At 42.2% G+C, this 23,027-nt stretch overlaps 1 protein-coding gene across 2 annotated transcripts; it reads left to right on the top strand.

Moving 5' to 3' along the window:
* Window positions 1-348: 348 nt before the first annotated feature.
* LOC136422689 (ATP-binding cassette sub-family C member 5-like) lies at window positions 349-22,060 on the top strand. 2 transcript variants are annotated; one of them, XM_066410523.1, is made up of 32 exons: window positions 349-567; window positions 6,582-6,828; window positions 7,115-7,270; window positions 7,605-7,752; window positions 8,420-8,653; window positions 8,972-9,145; window positions 9,502-9,649; window positions 10,075-10,223; window positions 10,624-10,731; window positions 10,990-11,307; window positions 11,436-11,507; window positions 11,695-11,819; window positions 12,118-12,190; window positions 12,483-12,686; window positions 13,125-13,237; window positions 13,475-13,552; window positions 13,751-13,819; window positions 14,002-14,186; window positions 14,581-14,658; window positions 14,993-15,096; window positions 15,803-15,940; window positions 16,064-16,111; window positions 16,347-16,428; window positions 16,806-16,983; window positions 17,503-17,794; window positions 18,207-18,296; window positions 18,554-18,743; window positions 19,151-19,310; window positions 19,528-19,606; window positions 19,860-19,973; window positions 20,456-20,620; window positions 21,065-22,060. In XM_066410523.1, exons 2-32 carry the CDS (start codon window positions 6,608-6,610, stop codon window positions 21,230-21,232), a joined length of 4,461 nt encoding a protein of 1,486 aa, XP_066266620.1. In that variant the 5' UTR covers window positions 349-567; window positions 6,582-6,607; the 3' UTR covers window positions 21,233-22,060. The 2 variants fall into 2 exon arrangements, with proteins under 2 accessions (XP_066266620.1, XP_066266621.1); XM_066410524.1 differs by lacking the exon at window positions 349-567 and adding an exon at window positions 4,451-4,605.
* The last annotated feature ends 967 nt before the right edge of the window (window positions 22,061-23,027 follow it).

The raw sequence follows: 23,027 nt of genomic DNA, 5'->3' as shown, positions 1-23,027 counted from the left end.
TGTGGGAAATACACACGTACATTTAACTGAATATGTGCCGCTATATACGACAAACTTAACAAATAAGAAGTCGCACGACAGTAAATGATTCAAATGAAGATTTATATGGTACAAATATATCTAAAAGCCGCCATGTCAACAACGGCTCGTCCATTTTTGTAGTTGAGAGAGGGGGGGGGGTGGCTGAAAGTTTGCATATCCCAAAACAAGAAAGTCTCTGGCACTGTTTATAATTTTGATTTTATATTTTATATACTTATGTATATTTACGTCCATCGGCGTGCCAACCACCCCTCCAAACGAGAAATCGTCTCGTCCAACATCTTGTATAGGACAGCCACTTGTACAACAGGTCTATTTGTAATCACTGATACAGCGTCGTGTCACATGTACGGGTCAACAAACTGACCTTTACTGTAAGAAGTAAGAAGTCACAGACAATCGGGTTCATCAGTCGGCCAGGTGAGAAAGACGGAAGTCTACGCCTTAGCTGTCTAAGACACCGGGATAGGGCGTCTTCGTCTTGGGGACAGGACTCTGGTGTCTTGGTGTTCTTCTTGAACTGAGGTGAGCTACTTGCAGTTGTCGAACTGTCTGCGTATATGTTGTCTTACTGAGAGAATTGTGCTGTGCGTACATGTGTGAATGTTACATACTCGGCGATAACTTTTCATGTGGTACTTGCTCAACAACACGTACACCAACCGGTGTAACAACTACAACATTGCACGTGCAGCATAATGTATGGTGAAGGCACATGTACAATGTTGTACTGGCACAGTTACAGCGCACCAACACTTCGCGGAAAACAACACCGCGATCAGTTGACTTGTGGATCGCCCTGTCCTTGGGGTAAGGTGGCGTATGCGGGTCACATTACAGTGGCATGAAGTGCATTGACAGGCCATGTCATCATGGTGAAATGCAAATGTAGTTTGACAGTTCTATGATCTTACTGGGCAAGCACAAATTTAGAAGTCGCCAGCGTTAAGCTTGCCTACATTTTGTACACTTGTAATATGTGCTGGCCGGCACTTTTGTCTTGGATCTAGTGACTTGTCGAAATGATTTACAAAACGTATGGTAGCTGGGTGACTGTGGGTTAACATAACATTAAGGCGGTATGTTTGGTTGAAAGCTGTGACGTCTGTGCAGACGTTTTGGCTTGGGTTTGGTTTTTATCTCTTGGGCAATTTGACAAAACCTATGACCCAGTATGGACAACGCCAACTCTTCCACTCCCTTCCTCGTATCATGTCCGACAACCGGAAGTACACGACATTGTGCATTTTTAAAAAGCTTTCGTAAGAACGTCTTTGAGCAATTTTGCCCCAAAACTTCGCATAATATTGTCTAAACTTGACACGTCTTGACTTTATGTAAACAATAAGACGGATATGCACATTAAGACCAGCCTTTCTTGCATAATGTTATATATGTCCGACATGAGACATTCAGCGATGAAAGGAAATGCACTAGACTAAACTTGTTGATATGGGTGACAATCATTGACTAGTTCAACGTCCGTACGGATGCACCAGGGTCAACGTCCTGATATCTCTTTGCTTCTATCTATTGAAGGACGAAGACGTAAATATATGTTAGGGGTGGACACATGTTGTTGCAAGTTATCTTTTTGTCAGGTTACCATGTTATCACTTTTTGGCTAGCAACTCAACACACCTGAGATAGAAAATTACTCTTAATGTGTTCACAGATTTTTGTAGAACGTAAAAATATTACGGGAGACTGATAGCAGTAAAACTTTCTATGGCTGTCATTGGGCGTCTTTTTGTCGATTTCATTAATCAGTGTTTATAGAGCATAGGAAAGCCGCACAGAACCATATCGCTGGCGCGTCCAGTAAAGTTGTTAAAACAAGTAAGACCCGGTTTGCAAATCTTTTTGCTTGTATAGTTCTCGTCTTTTCTGGTTCTACAGCTTCTCATGCCATGCTTATTGAACGCGTTAGTGTTATTTCAAAGCAAACCTTCGGTCGTGTGTGTTTTTTGTTTATCATTGCGACTAAAGGAAACAACGCAGTGCCAGAAAAAACAACGAGCTAACCCATTCCTCCATACATATGTTTATCTATTACATACATGTATATGGTGTCATGTTGTGTTTGTAATACTTAACGCATTGAATATTTCTTCAGCGCTGTAAAAACTTAGTAAACCAAATCATTTCCTAATTAATGTTGTTGTACCTCCTCCGCTGTCTATACGTCGTGTAGCTGCCTTGTGCATTGGCTGTTGTAGCCAATACGTTGCTAACGTTCTCTCAACGTAATCTTTTTGTCAGTAACTTGGGCAATTAAAGCTTGGTGTATAGCAAGGAGGTTAATGGATATGCGCATGACCTGTGAATTCATTCGGTTGTATAACAACACAACAAGTGGCGAGTCTGTCTTCGCTGGTTCGCTGTTATGTAAGGTGCATTGATATCTATTTTAGACATGGCGTGATGAATCGTTGCCTGAAGGTATCTCTCGTACTTTCATTGACCCTGCCTTGTCCCATTTTCGTTCTTCTGCTAACAAAGGCCCTCTGTTTCGGCGTTTGTCCTTCAATGACGGAACTGGCTGCGTAATTTTGCATCAAACGAAGAGAGATATGGTAGATGACGGCACTAGATCATGTAGTGGGATAGAGTCAACAAAACTAGCGGAAAAATAATGAATATACATACAGAAGAGATGCACATTACTATTTCTTATAAGATACACAAAACCACCGAAAAGCGAATCCATACGTCTGCTTGGAGATAAAACAAGCCAGTAGGATAGATTGGTAGCTACATGTACATGCCAGGCGTTCCGACCAAGTCATGACAAGAACAGTATTTGGTATCAATGACTTGATGTCTGCCAACAGCTGAGACCGTAAGTAGGGTAAAGGGCTGCCGAGGGAGTACTAGCATCTTGTATAGGCAGAGGGCGGGTAGTGTGTAATAGAGATGGGTGGTCACAAAAATTATTGTGCAATTTTTCATCATGGTAGGTTTCCTTTTTGGGTCATAACACCAAGACCAGGACCAGAGCAAGTAAATCTTAAGGATCATCCATAATATTTACTCGCTGTGGTCTAATGAGTTATAACAGAAATCATGACATACTCTATTGACTCAAAATATGATACGAGAGGACGAATAAACAAGATTGTTCAAGAAAACAAACAAGATGCCCGTTGAGTATCCCTAATGGGGAACATTTGTTTTAAAATCAGGTGAAAATAAAAGATTAATGCGCACGAAGCCGTCAAATGAAATTTACCTGCAGTGGCTTTATACATTATACACAAATTCCATATTTTGCTATTCTTATGGTGCATGTCTCTAGCTAATATCTTATTAACAATTGGCCTTCTTATTGTGCTTAACCACCCTCATTTACGCCGAAAATACCCACGTTTAAAAATGTATGGTTACGCATAGGGAATACACTGAGTATCATGTTGTTTTAAAAACACACCTTGTGTAATTCACCACAAGCGGAATTCTGTACAAAGTCGGCTGATTATGTATTGATTGATACATAATCTAGTGGAAAATAACACCGCCATCTGGAGTTAAGGACTCCTTTAAAATCCCTCATCTTGGTTTGTTATTTTGTCTAAAAACAATTATTCGGTTGGAGTGGTGTCTGTCATCCTGAGCGCGGGGGGCAAGGTCTAAAGATTCCCACGATTTACCTGCGAAAATTCCTACATTTTGTACACCATTAAATGTCCTAGATCTGGTCTAGATCTGTCCCAAAACTAGATCATCTCTTTCCCTGGGTAAGACCGCATAGGCACACTCCACCATAACATACGTTATGAAGACACATTCACAGACGTCTCTTGAGTTATTCTCTTCACAAACGTTGGAGACTTTAGATAAACATGACGTCAAATGTAGAGGTAGAAAAGAAACAGGTAGATCTTAAAGACCTCATAGACAGACGGTACTGTCAAGGACACCTGTGCTACACAACCGTTTTACAAGTCAAAGGTCACTGACCGTGCGGACACAGTTCCTACCGTGCACCTGGACGATTCGTCCGTACGGTGACTTGTGAAGTAAACCGAAACCACTTTACCAGAACCCGTAACACGTAACTGTTATGCCAGTTTAAAAACATAAGACAAAGGGTGCGACACCCATGTTGCCTTAAGCTAACTCAAGATACAAACTGGAGAAAAGGTAGCAATGAACTGAAGTTACTGAACTGAAAATAATACTGTAATTCCAAAATTGTCGTTCCTTTTTTCGAATGGCAGCATAGAATTTGACCGAAGTGCTGTGTCGGTATTTATGTAAACTTTCCCAACACAAAGCAAGCATTGTACAGGCCCATCTCGGACTGTCATTCATCTAATGGTAAGAATGACAGATAATTATCCTGAAGGCATGTGAACGTCCGCACGGGCAGTGGTGTAGTATTACTTAAAACGCACTCAACAGGCAAGAGTTGGCAGACGGCTTTTAGCACCAGAGTAGTTCACACCAGTCCCAGTGTCGGAGCTGGAAAAACGTTACAGTACAGTTGGAAACGGACAGACTTCAAGTTTGGATTTCTTCTACTCGGTCTTGTTCCTCTAGGAGGGAGGTTTTCGATTGTCTGTAAGTATTGTGACGTGTACTGATATTATATGTTGTATAGATAAATGGCCTTAATTGCTGTATTGGGATATGTATGTGTGTATATTGCAGACAGAGCACACAAATAGTTTGAAAGTAGTATCAGATGTATTGAGTATGTTGATGATGCATCGGCTGCTAGTTGGTTTCCGTTGTAGTGGCTTGTACGATGGCTTAATCTCAACATTAGGAGTTGATAAGTCGACTGACTTTATGGGACATCTCACCTTTTCTTTCACACCTGGAGTTGCCGGCACAAAGTTAGTACAACGATTAAGCGATTATTGCCAATGTTTCAAAAGATTCTATCAGTTTGCATGGCTTTGAAAAAGCCTTTAATTTCCAATTTGCAGACGTCAAGTACGTTTTAGCATGTTTGGCTGTATTTTTCATCCGTTTCTGGAGTAACTTTGAAGTTTTAACATGGTTGGTAGGTTTTCAATTATCTGTGACTGTGAGTATTGTGACGTGTACTTATACTATAGGTTATATAGATAAATGACCTTAATTGCTGTATTGGGATATGTATGTGTGTGTATTGCAGACAGAACATAGTTTGAAAGCAGTATCGGATGTATTGAGTATTTTGATGGTGGGTTGCTGGTTGGTTTTCGTTTTAGTGTCCTAGTTTGCAATTGCTTCTGAACATTTTGAGTTGATAAATCCAGATGTGTTGTTTTTAGTTGCTGAGTTGTTGTCGTAGCGGTTGTTGGTTTCTGCCAAGTCATGCCGTTGTTTCTAAGTCACTATTAATTGTACATGCATAACGTTATGATCTGTTTCAATATGAGTACTGCGCCGGCGGTGTTGTCGCTATTTTCTGCGCATTATTATTACCCTTCCCAATATGCAATGTCTTGTCATGAGTTAGGACCAGTGTCGACAAGTGTTTATAGACCATTGGGTATGGAGCAGGAGAAGTGGGCATGAGAACAGGAGAACATTATTATTACCCTTCCCAATATGCAATGTCTTGTCATGAGTTAGGACCAGTGTCGACAAGTGTTTATAGGCCTTTGGGTATGGAGCAGGAGAAGTGGACATGAGAACAGGAGAACATTATTATTACCCTTCCCAATATGCAATGTCTTGTCATGGGTTAGGACCAGTGTCGACAAGTGTTTATAGGCCTTTGGGTATGGAGCAGGGACTGCTGGGAACAGGAGAAGTGGGAATGAGATTCCGTTGGAAAAGAAAAAGAGAAAATATGGCGCCTACAGTGATCTTATTGACGAAAATAATAGAGCATTTTGGACATAGCAAGGTTAGATAGGGCGGTAGGGTTGTCATCATTGGAAACGATTGCCGTGGGTCTTTTTCGACGGTCGGCTATTTCATCGTATGCATAATAACCGAAATGACGAATGTGAGCGTTTGTAGTAATGCAGTGGTTACCAGAAACCAGTTTCTACTTGAATTACTAGATGGCACGTACGTTAACTCAGTAAATCAGTCAATCCATAACCTTACTTTACCGATTATGTACCGAGCGACATATAACGTCGCCTGGAGGCATCGCTTGCACTTTGAGTGACCCCGGTCCTTGTCATGCTTGATCAAATGGTTGAATTAATCCCCGTGTACGAAATCAGACACCAACTTTGGTTGCAGCAACAAAGTGTGTAAGTTTATTGGACGCCAAACTGCAACCATTGCCGACTGCGTGTAAGTTCTGGCTACTTAAACCACGTAACTGCGTACGGGGAAAAGACAATACGACTGTGGGAAACTTAATACTACTGAAGGGTCTATGACCGTGCGGTCAACCGAAAATCTCCAGCAGTGAATATATGCAAACTACATATCCACCGTACTGTTTAAGCTATGATGGTCTTCCTGATGAAACATTACCTTGTACATTTTTAGCTTGGAAATGAGGTTTAGAAATCCGGTAATTTTTTTCTCCACTAAGAATCCTTGATTTGGTTCTTGATATTCTCTATGGTTTTCATTCACAGAACTGTGCACACATTTCTCCGCCATCATGACGAAAAGTTCGGACGAGAACGGGTCCGTCACCAACCCACCTGTGACCAGGGAAGGCGAAAATGGACACCACGCGGTCAACGGTGGAACTGCAACCCCAACTCAGGCCAGCACGGCAAACCTTGTAGAAACACCTCCTGTCGACATCAAAGGGAAAAGCAAGGGTTCCAAATACAGCGAGTCCATGAAGATCCTTATACCCTTTCGGCCTACCAAAAAGTAAGTAATTTTCATAACATAACTACAAGTGTCTTTACATCCATGAGACCTTGCATGAATCTTGCATTGCGTGGAAACTACGTCAACTACAGTCCAGGAAATGTGGAAAGATGAAATACCAGTAATCACTAACGGTTAAACGTGTTTATAGATAAAAGTGTTTGCTTGATTCATTAACATTGCTCCCCGTGAAACCTGGTACACACTTAAGACGATTTTCGATGCGGTTATACCTTCGTTTATTCTGCAATGATTTAAGAAATCACTTGCTACAATCCTTCTACAGGGGTAAAACACTTCCAACTGACCAAAGCGGTCTGTTCTCCAATATCTACTCGGGCTGGATGAACTCCATCGTGTGGAAGGCTACCAAGGGGAAACTGCAGGATTCAGACATCTACGACTTAGCCCCCAATGACGCCTCTGATTCTGCAAGTCAACGGTGAGTATCACGTGAATAGTTTCATCAGGCTCGTAACTGACGCTGGATAAAAAAGGTCTTTATACAAGTGTTCAACCTAGTCAACGTTTCGGTGACTGTTTCTCAGGGCGATATTGACTGGTTCTATTTAGCACTGCAGCTAGGTGTCGCTGCTGCAGCTTGAAGAGTGCGGTTCCAAACGTGACTGAGCTGAGGGGGTGATATAGACCTAGTCACGTTTGGGACCGCATTTGGATTGACATATTTGATAGTAGAATTCCCTGTAAATTGAAACTTGGCGTTGTCCTTAGATTTGGCGTTGTCCTTAGATTTTTATTTGCATCATCGTCTCCAGGCTCTGGAAGCTGTGGCAGGAAGAAGTTCAGGCCCAGGGCATTGAGAAGGCCTCGTACTACAAGGTCATGCTGCGGTCTATCAGAACAAGATGGATTCTGGCCTCCATCGTCCTGTTCCTCTGCCTTATGTGCTCCTTCGTCTCCGCGGTAAGTTTCAGTATTGTCTTAAGTTTTGAAACTTCTTTGAGAAATGTTAGACTTTCTTGTGATGGTGGGGGGGGGGGGGAATTGGGGGGGCTGTCCTTGTGGACTATGCGGTGACGGGTTCGAATCCCTTCCTAAGCAGATTTGCGTGTGTTTCAAGTTTGGTCAAATTGTGTGGATCACAAAGATTGTATGTATCTGCACAAAGCATTTGAATCATTTCGTCTGTTTAAACTGTCTCAATATTTGTAAGATTAAAACAGATTTGAGTACATTTGAATATTTACCACAGACGGTGATTATCAAAGAATTTATTTGTACTATTTCAGTTTTTATGAGTTAAAAAAGAACTTGTGCATTTTGAGCTTTGATCCAACACAAATAAAGCACTTACCATGAATTTTGGTCGATCTCGCCGACCTTCATCAGTCATGGTGAGTGCTGTCTTTGTGTTGGATCAAAGCTCAAATTGCACAATTATGTTTCTAGCAACACAGATGAACTTTCATTCGAAAAATGAATCTTCGTCCAAACTTGAGTACATATATGGATATGGTACCACAGACGCTCATAATCAAAGAATTTATTTGTATTTTTTCAGTTTTTGTAAGATTTAAACAAACAAAATATTTACCCAGCCTTACGAACATGTATGGATCTTGTACCACAGTCGGTGATCATCAAAGAGCTGCTGGCCTACGCCGAGGCGACGAACCCGAACATCAACGTGGGCATCGCGCTGGTGTGCGGGATGCTGTGCACGGAGCTGTTCAGGGTCATGGCCATCAGCCTCGTGTTCGTGTTGAACTACCGCACAGGCATCAGGCTCATGGGAGGCTCTCTCTCATTGGTCTTCAACAAGATCCTGCGCCTGCGCAGTTTGAAGGACAAGTCCGTCGGAGAGGTTCGTTTGTCATTATCTTGAATTATTCTCGGACGTAACCCTAACTCTAACCTGAACATGTAAAAGATTGACATAACGATATACAACTTTAATTGTACAACAGGAAACTCCATATGGAACAAAGAGCGTTAAGCCTATAACGTTTGCTAATACAGTTACTGTAACAGCCAACAATCTATAATATCAAATAAAATATCAAATGTTTGGGTTTCAGTTGTGTGATTTGATTTGATTTGATAAAAATGTAGAGATTGCCATTACGGACATTACGGACGGTCAGGAGAAATGATAACAACTTTGTGTCAATGCGTATTGCAGTTGGTGAATCTTCTGTCCAATGACGGGATGCGTCTGTACGAGTTCGTGGCCTTTGGTAACTTCATCATCAACACTCCGCTGCTGTTCATCCCGGGAACCATCTACACGTGCATCATCCTGGGGCCGTGGGCTCTGCTGGGGGTCTTCACATTCCTCCTGTTTCTGCCCTTGCAGGTGAGACATTTTAAACCAGCCTCGTTTTCACGCGAACTCTCGTGCATTCTCACCCTCTCGCCAGAGGCAGATTTCAAAATGGCGCGCAAAATTGGAAACTGGACTATTGCACGTTTTGGAGTGGTCAGGAAAACAAAATTAGGAGCAAGGCAGTCCGCGCGCTAAATATTTTAGATCTCAAATATTTTATGTCTAAGATGATATGGTCAGGATGCCTACCCTCGATCTTTAAAAAACCCTTACATGTTGGCCTCTCTGAGAACACTTAAGCCAAAGTAAAGGAAAGTAAATGAATGCAATTTCTAGGCTGCCATCCTCATATTGATCACTCTTTGCCATGTTTCTGTTCTCCCCAGGGTCTATTCGGCAAGATCGTGGCAGTAATCCGCCGGAAGTGCGTCCGCGTCACCGACAAACGCGTGCGCATGATGAGCGAGATGTTAACCAGCGTCAAACTCATCAAGATGTACGCGTGGGAGCGGCCTTTTGCCAAGACAATCAGTGGTAAGTAAATACTCTTTTTACATTCATTTAACAGGCATTTGCCGGTATTTACTGGGTAAATATATGGTATAGTTGGGTTTACACCATGCACCACATTTACCAGCCATTTACTCCTTCAAGGCAAATGTGGTAAATCCCACTTTTCATGCAGTGGGATAAAAAAAAAGATATTCACGATTATTGGTTGTAGTCCTTTGGAGGGGAAGATGTATCAAAAGCTTACACAACTTGATAACCTGAAACACCCTGAAAGAGCTCCGCGCTGTTTCGAGAAGTGAAGGGGTATGTCCCAGTGAGTGATCAGGAGCTCCAGTTCCCAAAGATACTAGTACGTGTCCTTACAATGTCCAAGAAAAGAATAACCGAATCCTAGATGTAGATTTACCAGTCTTGCAAATTAAAAAAAATTGACTTCGTCTGTCCAGGTATCCGGGCACATGAGAGGAAGATGCTGGAGACAGCAGGGTTCGTCCAGGCCATGAGCTTCGCTGTCACCCCTGCTGTACCTGTCATCGCAGCCGTGCTGTCCTTCATAGGACACACTCTATCTGGGAATAACCTCACCCCTGCTCAGGTAGCTGTTACCTTTGTATCTCCTTCTTTTGTTTAAGGGGGGATTTGGATCCCACTTCTGACACCACGTTGTATGTTCCGATGCCCGACTGCTTGGAAACGGATACTGGGTATTGCCTGTATCCAAGGTGTTTGTCAGTGGAAGGTGCAGAGACGTGTGCTCAGATCAGCTTCGTGCCTAGTTGAGGAGAGGCAGTGTCCAGATGGTTCGCATTGGGGAGTAAATTACTGTATATTCTATTTCAGTGAGTAGAAGGTGTTCAGATTGACTCACAGGGATATCATAACTGGAATGGGTGGGTCTATGAATCTGTGCATGGTGATTATCCATAAGATCAAGTTAGTGTAACCTTATCTTTACAGTTGTCACATTGGCTAATTATGATGATTTAATTTCCAAGGCTTTCACGGTAGTTTCCGTGTTCAACTCCCTGCGGTTTGGCCTGGCCCTGCTGCCATTCGCCGTGAGGGCGCTAGGGGAGAGTGCAATCGCCGCCGCAAGAATAAAGGTAAGCATTCAGCAGCCGTGTGTGTAGCAATACTAGCATGTACAAGGGACGTATTTACCAAACTGCATAAGTGTTTTATTTTACTTAAATTCCGTGATAAAACTCTTAGATGCGCTGTACTTGGAATGCTTTTTACATGCATGTATCAACCCTTAGTTGGCCATTTATGTGTATTTTTCGAAGAACAACGTACTGTAACATCTTCAAGATGCTGGTTTTCCAATGACGACAGCGTTGTGTTGTGTTTCTTACGAATAGAGCATCCTCGTTATGGAAGAGTTGGAGCCCTACAAGGACAAGCCGTCCGACCGGAACAACGCAGTCGAGATCACCGCCGCCACGTTCGGCTGGGACGCACTGGACCGGAAGGGCGAGGAGAAGAGGGCGAAAGAAAAGGATTCTGGGAAGATGCAAAATGGCGGCCCACCCGGAGGACGAGGACCGCCCGGGAAAAATGGAAAGAAGGGAAAGAAAGGGAAAAAGGGTAAAGATGCCGGGGACAAACAGGAGGAGAAGGAGGAAGAAAAAGACAAGACGATTCCTATACTCTTTGACATTGACCTCACACTTCCTAAGGTATTTTTGTTACTTCTGCTATATCAAACACAGTGCTTAGATGATGCATTAAGAACATTTGTTATGTATAGGAAGTATTAGGATTGCAACTATGTTACAAGATGTATTGAACGTCATGCTTGTTCCAGGGATCTCTACTCGGAGTTTGTGGAGGTGTCGGCTCCGGGAAAAGTTCTCTCATCTCTGGAATCCTTGCCCAGGTAAGTAGTTATCTGGATCTTCTTGCCTAAATGTGTGGCTTTTAAATCTTACGTTACTGAATTCTGATGCTACAAGAAAAGTACGGTTAGTTCACTGTCTTTAAGCTTAAGAAACTATCACGTAATTCACGATTTATACATGTACATAAGTATGAAAAACATTAAAATGTTGCCATGTCTTCAACAGATGCGGCTTTTGAAGGGTAAGGTGGCGACTGACGGGAACTACGCGTACGTGGCTCAGCAGGCGTGGATCCTGAACAGCAGTGTGCGAGACAACATTCTGTTCGGACAGCCCTTCGACAAGGAGAAGTAGGATGAAATTTTGTAACGATTGAGTTCATTGATTTGTGATGTGCATGTACAAGTACTAGGTTAGATTTCTGTGCCGTTTGAACTCATTGCTTCGTGATGTGCATGCACTGTTATACAATGTTTTTCTTTTCAAGGAACATACATATTCATCACCACTAACACATATGTATAAATACGACTTACACTATTTCAGGAGATTACTGACCTTTTGTACATGGTCGCTACAATCTGTGTGTATCAAACCTAAATGATTGAATTACTACTTACCGAAAGTTCATTGTTTACTTTTACGCAGATATGACCGGGTTTGCTACGCCTGTTCTTTGCTACCGGACTTCAAGCAGCTCCCAGACGGAGACCAGACTGAGGTATGTCATATTTGAGATCATAGCCTGTCGAATCTTACTTAAACAAGATTGAAAATATAACACGAACACGAAAAAGGTACGAACTGTTGCGGAACTCACCGCAGTTCCGTTAACTACTGTGCTGTACTGTGGTACAAGGGTTCAAGTTCCTTTTGCAACATGTATTCACCGATTAGAACAGAACTAGATATGCTACGCCCGAAGTCAGTTTACTGTTGTTCGGATCTACTCTAGTATGTTTACTTTTAGCATAGCTTATTTGATAACATTGATAACTTGTACCGCTCCTCAGATCGGAGAACGCGGTGTGAACATCAGCGGGGGGCAGAAGCAGCGCGTCAGCCTCGCGCGTGCGCTGTACGCGGACAGGGACATCTACCTGCTGGACGACCCCCTGAGTGCCGTGGACGCGCACGTCGGGAAACACATCTTCAACAACTACGTCAAGAAGGAACTAAAGGACAAGACGGTTCTGTTCGTCACCCATCAGCTGCAGGTACGGTATAGATGCATTCCTTTCAGATGTAATGGAAAATGGATAAATTTTGTTAATCTTTATGCTGCATATACAACTGAGCGTGGCCGTCGTCAAGATAATTGACCAATTGACTGACCTAACACTAAGGCCAAATTTTTCACATAAGAAACACGTGACAGCAGTAGTAGGTCAATGGTGCCCGAAATTTAGCATTCCATCGTTTCCATTGGTTGGGCCTGACCGCCCTGACGTTATATCTAAGCAGATGTTGGGGTGTTTTTATCTGACTGGCAGCTAAAAATCGATACAATCATCTACCTCCATCTGCTTGGAGATCAGGCCTCATGATCTAAGTGTTGGGAACTATTCAAGCTATACTGGATTGTAATGATATTCGCCATCACATTCGATGCGGAGATCAAAACTTTTTTGAATTCTTGTTTGTTTTTGCTCCAGTATCTCAGCGACTGTGATGAGATCATTGTCTTCAACGACGGCCGGATCACGGAAAAAGGAAAACACCGTCAGCTGATGAACCTTAATGGAGAATATGCCAATCTTATCCTGAAGTAAGTCTACTTTTGATTTACTAACACTATGTGCGATCTTCATTTTAAGGATTCTCCTGAGTCTATACATCTGTTGGGAACCATTTGGCCATAGTGATCTTTCATTAGTCATAACCACACAGTTTGTCGTTGAATGTATGCACCATGAATTAGCCTCCAAGTGTCGGGGTTAGCTAACTATACCACGATGGCAGATTCTTTGGTAACGCTAAATCTATGCGTTATTCTTTTTCACAGCTTTCACGAGGACGAAGATGACGATGAGGATGCAGACGTGATTATCGAGCAAGAGGACGTAGTGATCGAGACAGAAAGGTTCTTACAAACCCTCCTTGCAACATTAGCATGTCTCTGTCTATTGGGCCGATATTGAACCCTCCAAAACATACATACAGAAGTAGAACAAATTGAAAGCTTCAGATTTGGCACTACAAATTGGTCACCAGATGATCCTTTGGCAGAGTACGTTGTTTGGTAAAAGGGACTGATTTGTTTATTCACCTTTTTTTCCAGTCCCCTTCAAAGGAACCCCTCGGTACAACGTTCTCTCAGAAGGAGGGATTCGAAGCGTGCTTCTCAGAGGTAAGTGATGTCTGGATGACCTGTTGATGATGATAGCATCTCCTCACGTCTCACGAGACCAGTGGATGATTAAAAACATTTTCTGAACTATCTGTGAAAAGAATGATTTCTGGAATTTCAATTATATCTTGATACAAAATGTCCTTTGGATATATAGAAAATAACATAACTTTGCTTCTCAGGTCGTTCCAACGCCAGGATTCTGTCCGTGGCTCCATGAACTTGAAGCGGTCCTACAGTATCCGGTCCGTCCACAGCACGGCGAGCGAAGCGGCGGGACACATCGAAGAACCGCCCGAGAGAGAAGACTTCGACCCAGAAGCAGAGGGAAAGGGAAAGGGAAAGAAAGAAGTAGAAGACCCTAAAAGTAATCCACGCTTTTATCTACAACATATTTTACCATCAGCGAAGAAGGAAAAATTACAAAAAAGGATTGTGTGAAAATAGAAGCACATTTAAGCCCAACTCTTCATAGATGTTATTTTTAATTCCAAAATGCACAAAAAAAGCTATTTTTTTACAGAAATATCTTGTGAAGATAAGAATGCTATCGGTTGTACTGTCTTTAATTGATGTACATGTTACAGAAACCTCTTTAGGACACCACATCCCATAAATTACAATGATGTCTACCTCCAATCACCTTCTAGTTATTTTGTTATCCTAGGATGTATGGCTGCCAAATAATGGCAAACACTATTTCTAAATCAAGCTTTCAGACATGTTGAACTGTTTTCCATCTGTCTTTCCTTTATCACCAGAACTAGTAACCGAAGAGGAGAAGTACAAAGGGACGGTGGCCTGGGGGACGTACTGGTCATATGTCAAGGCAGGCGGAGGTAAGGCGAACTATGCTACTTGACACTTAGCCTCTACCAGGCTCCGTGGATCGCTGGAAAAAGAGTAGAAATTGGCCAGATAGAGTGAATAGCATGCATACCATTGGTCACCAATTGTCCATTTCTTTGTAGCCGACTTCCTTTAGCATACTGTTAACTCTATTTGGCCGATATTTACTATTCTCCAGGTATCCAAGGTGCCTGGTGGAGGCTACTTGACACTAGCAAGGGTTTACAAAGACAAAAATTACCATAATGTCGATCTACGTGATCATATACCCCCTACGATCCTGCCTATGTTGTTGATAACAGTACCAATCTCTGTCCTTTGCAGGTATAATCGTCTGTTCCTTAACGATGCTGCTCTTCATCTTGAATACCGCGACCCAGGTCTTCGCTAACTGGTGGCTTACCTACTGGATCAACCAAGGAAGTGGGGTATGTACATTTGGTTATTCCATTTAAAGCATAGTAACGTGTGGGTGGGTGCTGTGAAGTCACCAGTTAACTTTTACCTTTTACAGGTACACATCGTAGTATTCGGAAGTCGATTTTGTCCTCCTCCCCCTTCTGGAACCAAATCTAAATCTGAATTGGAACAGTTACTGCAGTATGTACTACAACGCCTTTCTTGTTTCATTATCTCCATGAAAAATTGAGATATTGTTTTTGAAGTGTCTGTGTGTGTGTGTGTGTGTGAGTGTGTGTGTGTGTGTGTATGTCTGCCTGTCTGTATGTTTGTATTTCGGTACTATTAATATTGTAGTCAGCATAACGTAAGAACCACTGGATGGATTACTATGATGGTGTCGGGGAGACAAAGGTCAATGTCGATTTTGGGCCCTGGTATGTGACCTTGCTGCTATAAAGCAGAACTTCTGTTTTTCGTATCTTTTGACCTGGACGTGCTATGGTCTTGAGTTGTGGCAGATAGCTTGTGATGTAAGGAAGAAGTGGTGTAGGTTTTGGGCCCCCTAGCAGCTTTCTCTGGAACTGCAGGGGGTGTGTTGTCAAAATCTTCCAAGGTGAATAACTGAAGAAAGGAACGACGGATTTCCATCATATTCAGTAGGTAGGTAGCTTAGACAGAGATGTGAATAATGAAGTGCAAATTATGCGAATTGGAACTTAATCTTTGCTGCAGGTTCCGTTAAACCAATCCGACCCAAGCACATCGAACGTCACCGAACACCCGCAGCTGAACTTCTACATCCTGATCTATGGCATGAGCGTGGTGGGCTTGATAGTGACTGCAGTCATCAAGGGCTTCTTTTACGTGAAGGTAAAGACTTGTGTACAGAAACAAAATCCTCCTTCTAAGGATTATACCTGCAAGTAGCTAATACACTTGTCACTTTGTTTTTATGGAACTTGTTGAATTGAGTGTTTCTTGTTCCGTTTTCAGGTAACACTCGGGGCATCTTCGTCGATGCACGACTCAGTCTTTGCGTCGGTAGGTGAATTTCAGATATTTCTTTGTGTTATTATTTCGTATCTATATCAATCAAACATTCTTATATGTCTGAGCAATGTTCATTGCCCGTTGACGTAATATGGTGCCCCTGCACTGCCCCATTTTCATGTGATATTTGTATCATTTTACATCGGAATCTAGATATTATCTATTATTTTAGATAAACGATTGCTAGGGTAGCTTTTAAAAACATATCTTTTCCGTTCTTAAACAGATATTCCGTTGTCCGATGAAGTTCTTTGACGTGACTCCTACCGGAAGGATATTAAACAGGTTCTCACGAGACTTGGATGAGAGTAAGTGACGTCACACTGCTTTATTTATGGGCCCCTTCCTCACTATGCCCTTGTGTCGTACGGATTAAAAAGGATAATCAGTAACCACTTCACAGCGTTTGTTTCCGTCCATATTAAAACAATACTAGGGAAATATTGATGACTATAGAGGTGATGAAAGATGCTTCAAAGTATATCAATTATTACCCCATCATAACAAATTGATTGAAACATTGAGAAACAATGGAACCATTTAAACCCCCCATAGAAACATTATACATCTAAAAGATTTAGAAGCTTAACATAAACACCAAAGGACATACAAACATAGCTATGGATAAACTAAATGTACAATATTAGCAGTAGTTCTAAGAGACGTTTCCTTTTGTTTCCAACAGTTGACGTCCGCCTGCCCCTCACCATGCAGCTGTTTCTGGATAACGTCTGGGTCGTCCTGGCCTCCATCTTGAACGTCTGTATTGTCTTCCCGTGGTTCCTTGTGGCACTCGTGCCTCTCGGGATAATGTTTGCCCTGGTCAACATCTTCTTCAGACACATCATCAGGGAACTCAAAAGGTGATTTGTTGATTGATTGATTGAATGATTGATTGATTGATTTATTGTGACTGATTGACTGAAGCATGGTAGTACATCCATACTGAAATGTGTTGATCGCCGTAGTATGTGTCATGATAGAATGGTCTCTTTACAATACAAATAGTCTATTCCATGAGTATTTAGTTGCATCAGGTTGGCAAAACAGTTCCTTGTTCACACAATCTGTGACCATCTGTCACTTTCCCCATGACAATACTGAAGTAGAACCAGTAAGTATTTCTCTGGAACAGGTGACAGGCAGTAAATAAATATTTGGCTGTGAACAACGAACTTCGTTATCCATATTGTCTATAGTTTCAAAAACATAGCCACCTTATGCCACTGTGACATTCAGCACAGCAAAGCTATTAGGTTTAGAATTATTTGTTCCTTGAAGAGATGTTTGTATGGAATTTTGAATGGATTCTGGTATCACCTCTTCATACACGGCTGTCCTTGTCACTTACCAATCCAACCTTCTCTTGTATTTTCCCGAAGGTTCGACAACGTCAGAAGGTCCCCCTGGTTCTCCCACGTGACCGCGTCCATCCAGGGCCTCAGCACCATCCACGCCTACCACAAGAACGGTGACGTCATGAACAGGTTCACCACGCTCATGGACAACAACAACGCCGCCTTCCTGATGTACCATTTCAGCACCCGCTGGCTGGCGGTCCGGCTGGACACGGTGGCCCTCTCCATCAACGTTCTCGCCGCCCTCATGGTGGTGTTGTTCCAGGGACAGATCCCGCCGTCATGGGCTGGGCTGGCGCTGTCGTATGCCATTCAGGTGAGTTAAAGCAAAGTGGCAGAAGCAGTAGTAGTTGAGTTAGTAATTGTAGTTAGTACTTGTTGCAGTATCTAGCACTAACGTTATAAGTAGTGCCAGTTAGTAGTAATGGTATCAACGGTAGTAGTTAGTGGAGTAGTAGCAGTAGCATCAGTAGCAGCAGCATCAGTAGTGTAGTAGTAGCTGTAGTAGTAGCTGTGGTAGTAACAGTTGCATCTCTCATGAAGAAAACAGCCGTCCAATTTTCAATTCAAAATTAAGTATGATTTAGATGATTAAAATCCTACTGATGATGATACATTTTGAAAGAGCTTCAATGATCGTACGCGAACACACATCGTTATCTATAGATGGACAGCTAATGTGTGAGCCACGTGATTAACCCTAACGGCATTTCCCATGTTTCCTTTAGACATCAGGGCTGCTCCAGCTGACAGTCCGGATGGCGTCAGAGACGGAGTCCAGGTTCACGTGTGTGGAGAGGATAACCCACTACGCCGACGTACGTATATTTTACGTTCTGGTCTAATTTCGATCAAAGTATATGAAAGTCTACAACATTGAAGAAAATCTAAAATGTATCTGATGTGGAGTACAGTTTGATCATGATTGTGCTAGTTAACTATTATTTGGTCTTTGTAGAAAATGTAATGTCAAATGTTAATTCTTTAGGACAAGAAATGCTATCTCGTTAACAGGCACATTTGTCAACCGACACATTACTATGCATTGCATAACACATGGATTTTTCCCTCACAGAATTTGGAGCAGGAAGCACCCGAACAGATAAAAGAGGCGGACCCGGGTGAGAGCTGGCCTGACCAGGGTGTTGTCCAGTTTGACCGGTATCAGATGCGCTACAGGGAGAGCCTGCCCTTGGTGCTGAAGGACGTTCAGTGTAACATCCGGCCCAGGGAGTCCGTGGGAATTGTGGGTAGAACCGGATCAGGTAAGGCAGCACTTCCGCTTCTTCTGTGTCTTCTGCTTTTCCGCAAGCTTTTCTCAAAGTTTCCACTTATATAGTTTGTGTAGTGATATGATAAATGATACGTATGAACATGCAAGTATGTACAAAGCACATTCAAACATTTTCGTACACAATTTTTAGGGATGTCCCTGTAGCTCAATTCGTAGCAGCCTCGCAGTTGAGCTCCTGGTTTCAATTAGTTGGTAATTGGCATACACAGGGGAAGAGCGTGCTGGTTGGAGCTGCACCGTCTTTCGGAAGGGACATATAATGGAGGTCCTGAAGCACGCTAAAGGGCACTACAACAGCCTTATTATTCATATGGGTACCTATTGGCTGTACTTATTAAGATGAATATATTTCTCTTTGATGTAACTTGATATCATTAGGCAAGTCATCGCTGGGCGTTGCTCTGTTCCGATTGGTGGAGCCGACGGACGGGTCCATCTTGATCGACGGGGTGGACATCAGCAAGATCGGTCTCCAGTCCCTCCGCAGCAAACTCGCCATCATTCCACAGGACCCAGTGTTGTTTGTAGGAACTGTCAGGTACGTAGTGGGATCTATCCCCCTCCTCTGGGAATGGAAGAATCCAAATTCAAAATCAAAACTCAACTGACTATTCCTTTAGCTTTAATTACAGATGAAAGTATGAAAATCTATAGCCATCACCTGTCAAAGAGTGTAAAATATATTTTTGTTAGTTCAAATATTCAGTTCTATGATTCACTGAGTGATTGTGTATACTTGCCCTGTCCAACATCAGGTATAATTTGGACCCGTTCAATCAATACAAGGACCCAGAGCTATGGCGTGCGCTGGAGAGAACCTACATGAAGGACGCGGTAATGAACAAGTCATTGATTCTATCATTGATTGATTGATTGATTGATTTGGTGATTTCTGAAACTGATTTAATTTGATGTGTTCTTTTTTCCTCATTACTTTGTTTCCTTAAAGAGGCCATCATTGATTTGATTATTGATTGATTTGGTGATTCCCGAATCAATGATTTGATTTAATTCCTGTGTTTGTTTGTTTGTTTGTTTGTTTCTTCCGTTTCGTTTCCTTACAGAAGGTACATTTTCTCCTTAACAGATCTCGGGGCTAGACAAACAGTTGGAGGCTCCCGTGGTAGAAAACGGTGAAAACTTCTCAGTCGGCGAGAGACAGCTCATCTGCATGGCCAGGGCCCTGCTGAGGAACAGCAAGGTGAGTACTGGCCGACCGCATGTTAATCTGCTGTTGAATATAGTAGATAAGTAAACTCGACTTTGCCTTTTCTTCTTACAGTCATAAAGTAGTGGTTACCGGTACCAGTACATTTGGTATATATGGCATGTTTTCGAGGGACATGGAGATCACCATTTACACTAGGACCCACCAATCATCATTGAGCAGGGACGAGGGGCACTACAGACCTCAGCACAGCTTTGTTGCTTGTTCGAAGCTGTCATGGGGTGGTTTACTGAAAGGATGCTGAAGATTTAGTGAACATGCGCAGTTCAGTTGCTTCTACGTAATATACTTGCACGAAAGTTAAGCTTTGACTGAATTGTATGCATCCATGTGAGTGTATGTGTGTTCTGATATGTGTGTACATGTGTGTGTGAGCGTGTGTGTGTGTACGTACTAGTATCCTTGGACGAAAGTTAAGCTTTGACTGACTTTTCCTTACCATTTCTACCGTATAGATCATTCTACTGGACGAGGCGACAGCAGCCATCGACTCGGAGACTGATAGTCTTATACAGAAGACCATCCACGAGGCCTTCACAGACTGCACCATGCTGACCATAGCGCATCGACTCAACACCGTGCTGAACAGCGACCGCATCATGGTCATGGAGGATGGAAAGGTACGTTGTTGGTAGTATATGTCGGGAAACTCTCTGTGTAAGCTTAGAAAGGACAGTAAAAGACGGGCGTTGTGTGTGTGTGTTTGGTGTGTGTGTGTGTGTGTGTGTGTGTGTGTGTGTGTGTGTGTGTGTGTGAGTGTGTGTGTGAGTGTGTGTGTGTGTATGTATGTGAGTGTATGTGTGTTTGAATGTGTGTGTGTGTGCGTGAGTGTGTGTGTGTGTACGTAAGAGAGAGAGAGAGAGAGAGAGAGAGAGGGAGAGTGTGTGTGTGTGTCTATGTATGTGTCCATGTATGTATGTGTGTGTGTGTGTGTGTGTGTGTGTGTGTGTGTGTGTGTGTGTGTGTGTGTGTGTGTGTGTTTGGATGTTTTGGTGGGTTGCAATGGTAGGAGTTGCCTTAAATGTATTTCCTTGATGCTGACACTCTTTTCACGTTTGTTCCAGCTCGTGGAGTTTGAAACCCCGGCAGCTCTCATGTCCGACCCAAACTCGCGCTTTAGTACCATGATGGCAGCCACCGGAAGTGACGTCAACAAATATCTCGCAAATAATCCCGCTTCTGCTCTACCGGATGTAGAAGAAGCAGACGAAGAAGAGAATACGAAGTTGTAGATTATCATATGGGACAAATACGTATAGCCAGTATGTATATCAGTCATGAAGGATTTATATATTCTTGGATAGTCACGAGATTTTGAAATATTGATATCATCAACTAAGTGAAACGTCTGTACCTTTTGTTTATTATAGCTCTTCTGTTATGTCAAGATGTGAGGTGCAGATTTGCAATATATAAGAAACCAACAGGGACAGTATTATTAAGGAAAATGGTGAAAATTAATATGATTCTAAAACGTCGAGTGCAGTTCCGAAGTTATTGTTTCTAAACACCAATATTATAGAGGAGAGTAGTTATATCTTAACCATTTCATCTGTAATGTACCATATTTTAACTAGCTGTTACAAGTGAGTGTCATTCTTACTGCAAGCAATATGTGAGCGGAGCAAGTATCTAGTGTTTTTTCTTATTTTGTGTGTGGGTATTCACCGGGGAATAATTTACGCCATTGTTCACATATATCGAGCTGTGTTATCAAGTTCTATTTATATAGCCATTACTTAACATGTCATGAGTTTCAAATTATATTTGTGATAATACCAAACGAACAAAAAATGGATGTTATTGAAAGACCGCAATATGTTTGATTGTTGCTGAATATTAATGAAGAACGGTTATATCATTATACAAGAATCATTTTGAGGATGTAATAGTAATAAATCACATTTCTGATATCTTCAGAATTGTAAGCAGGGTGCTGCTACGGTTATCAACAATTCTGTACATATCAAAGCCACACTGTTTCATATGTAATATATGACATGACGTCAGGGATACGTTATGCGGACCAAAATTAATGAATAAAGCATATTTTGCTGAAATCTTTTGTTGTCACATACTTGACTCTAGATATTGAGTTACCCGTATACAGAAGAGTATTGTAAAAGCTTCGTATCAGGCTGCACTGACTCAATTTTCTGGATGAACCCCCCAACATTGATGTGAGCGCCCGCAACGGAAAATAAAAAAATAGATATCAATATAGATATAAATATTGATAATAAAAAAATAATCATGATGTGGTGACGAAGGTTCCGAAATCAACTGAACACGCAGAACACAATCATCGTAGATATGGCCGAATGTCCCTTATATATCATTTTGTGGTCTGCTGTCCATATTTGTATAATATCAGCGGGAGAACAGTCAAGTAAAGGGCCTGATATGTCACAGGAAAGCTGCTGAGTTCTCCAAGCAGATGTTGGGGGTTTAAGATCGTAATTCTGTCTGAGTGATAGCCGGTCTTCTCTGACAGTCCCTTATCCCATAATAGTCAGATGAACAAATTTTAGTCCCTGAATTTAAAGGAAAACGGATGATATATCATCATTTACAAACTATTAACACAAAGGATATGATGTGCACATGAATGTCGGTGGCACTTCCACGGGCGGACATGGTGTTACATGGACTCCACGAGCGGCACCTACAAATCGATCCTTTATATGTCAATTACTGTCTTAAAGGTCACTCTCGATGTATTTAAAAATGCCTGAACCTATTTGGGAAAGATTTCACTCACTTTAAGCCCTTTTCCTTATATAGTTTAACGTTTGACACAACTTCTCACATTTGGGAATATATACCCTATTGTAGCCTCATCTGCAGTACCGATCCCAGCCGCCTCCAGAAAAGTGTCTAAAACGACCGTCAAATTGCCAAATTTCCGTCTTTTGGGGAATGGGGAAATCACGAAAGGCTCGCAAAGGGGTTTGTATTTCATTGTTGTTCTTTTACTTTGTTTTCGAAAATGTGACCATTTGAAATTTAAAATGACAATATGCAAGA

The sequence above is a fragment of the Branchiostoma lanceolatum genome, chromosome 17 (assembly GCF_035083965.1).
Source record: "Branchiostoma lanceolatum isolate klBraLanc5 chromosome 17, klBraLanc5.hap2, whole genome shotgun sequence".
NCBI classification, from domain to species: Eukaryota; Metazoa; Chordata; class Leptocardii; order Amphioxiformes; family Branchiostomatidae; genus Branchiostoma; species Branchiostoma lanceolatum.
The sequence above is the reverse complement of the archived record's forward strand: the minus strand, read 5'-3'. Positions and strand labels throughout refer to the sequence as shown.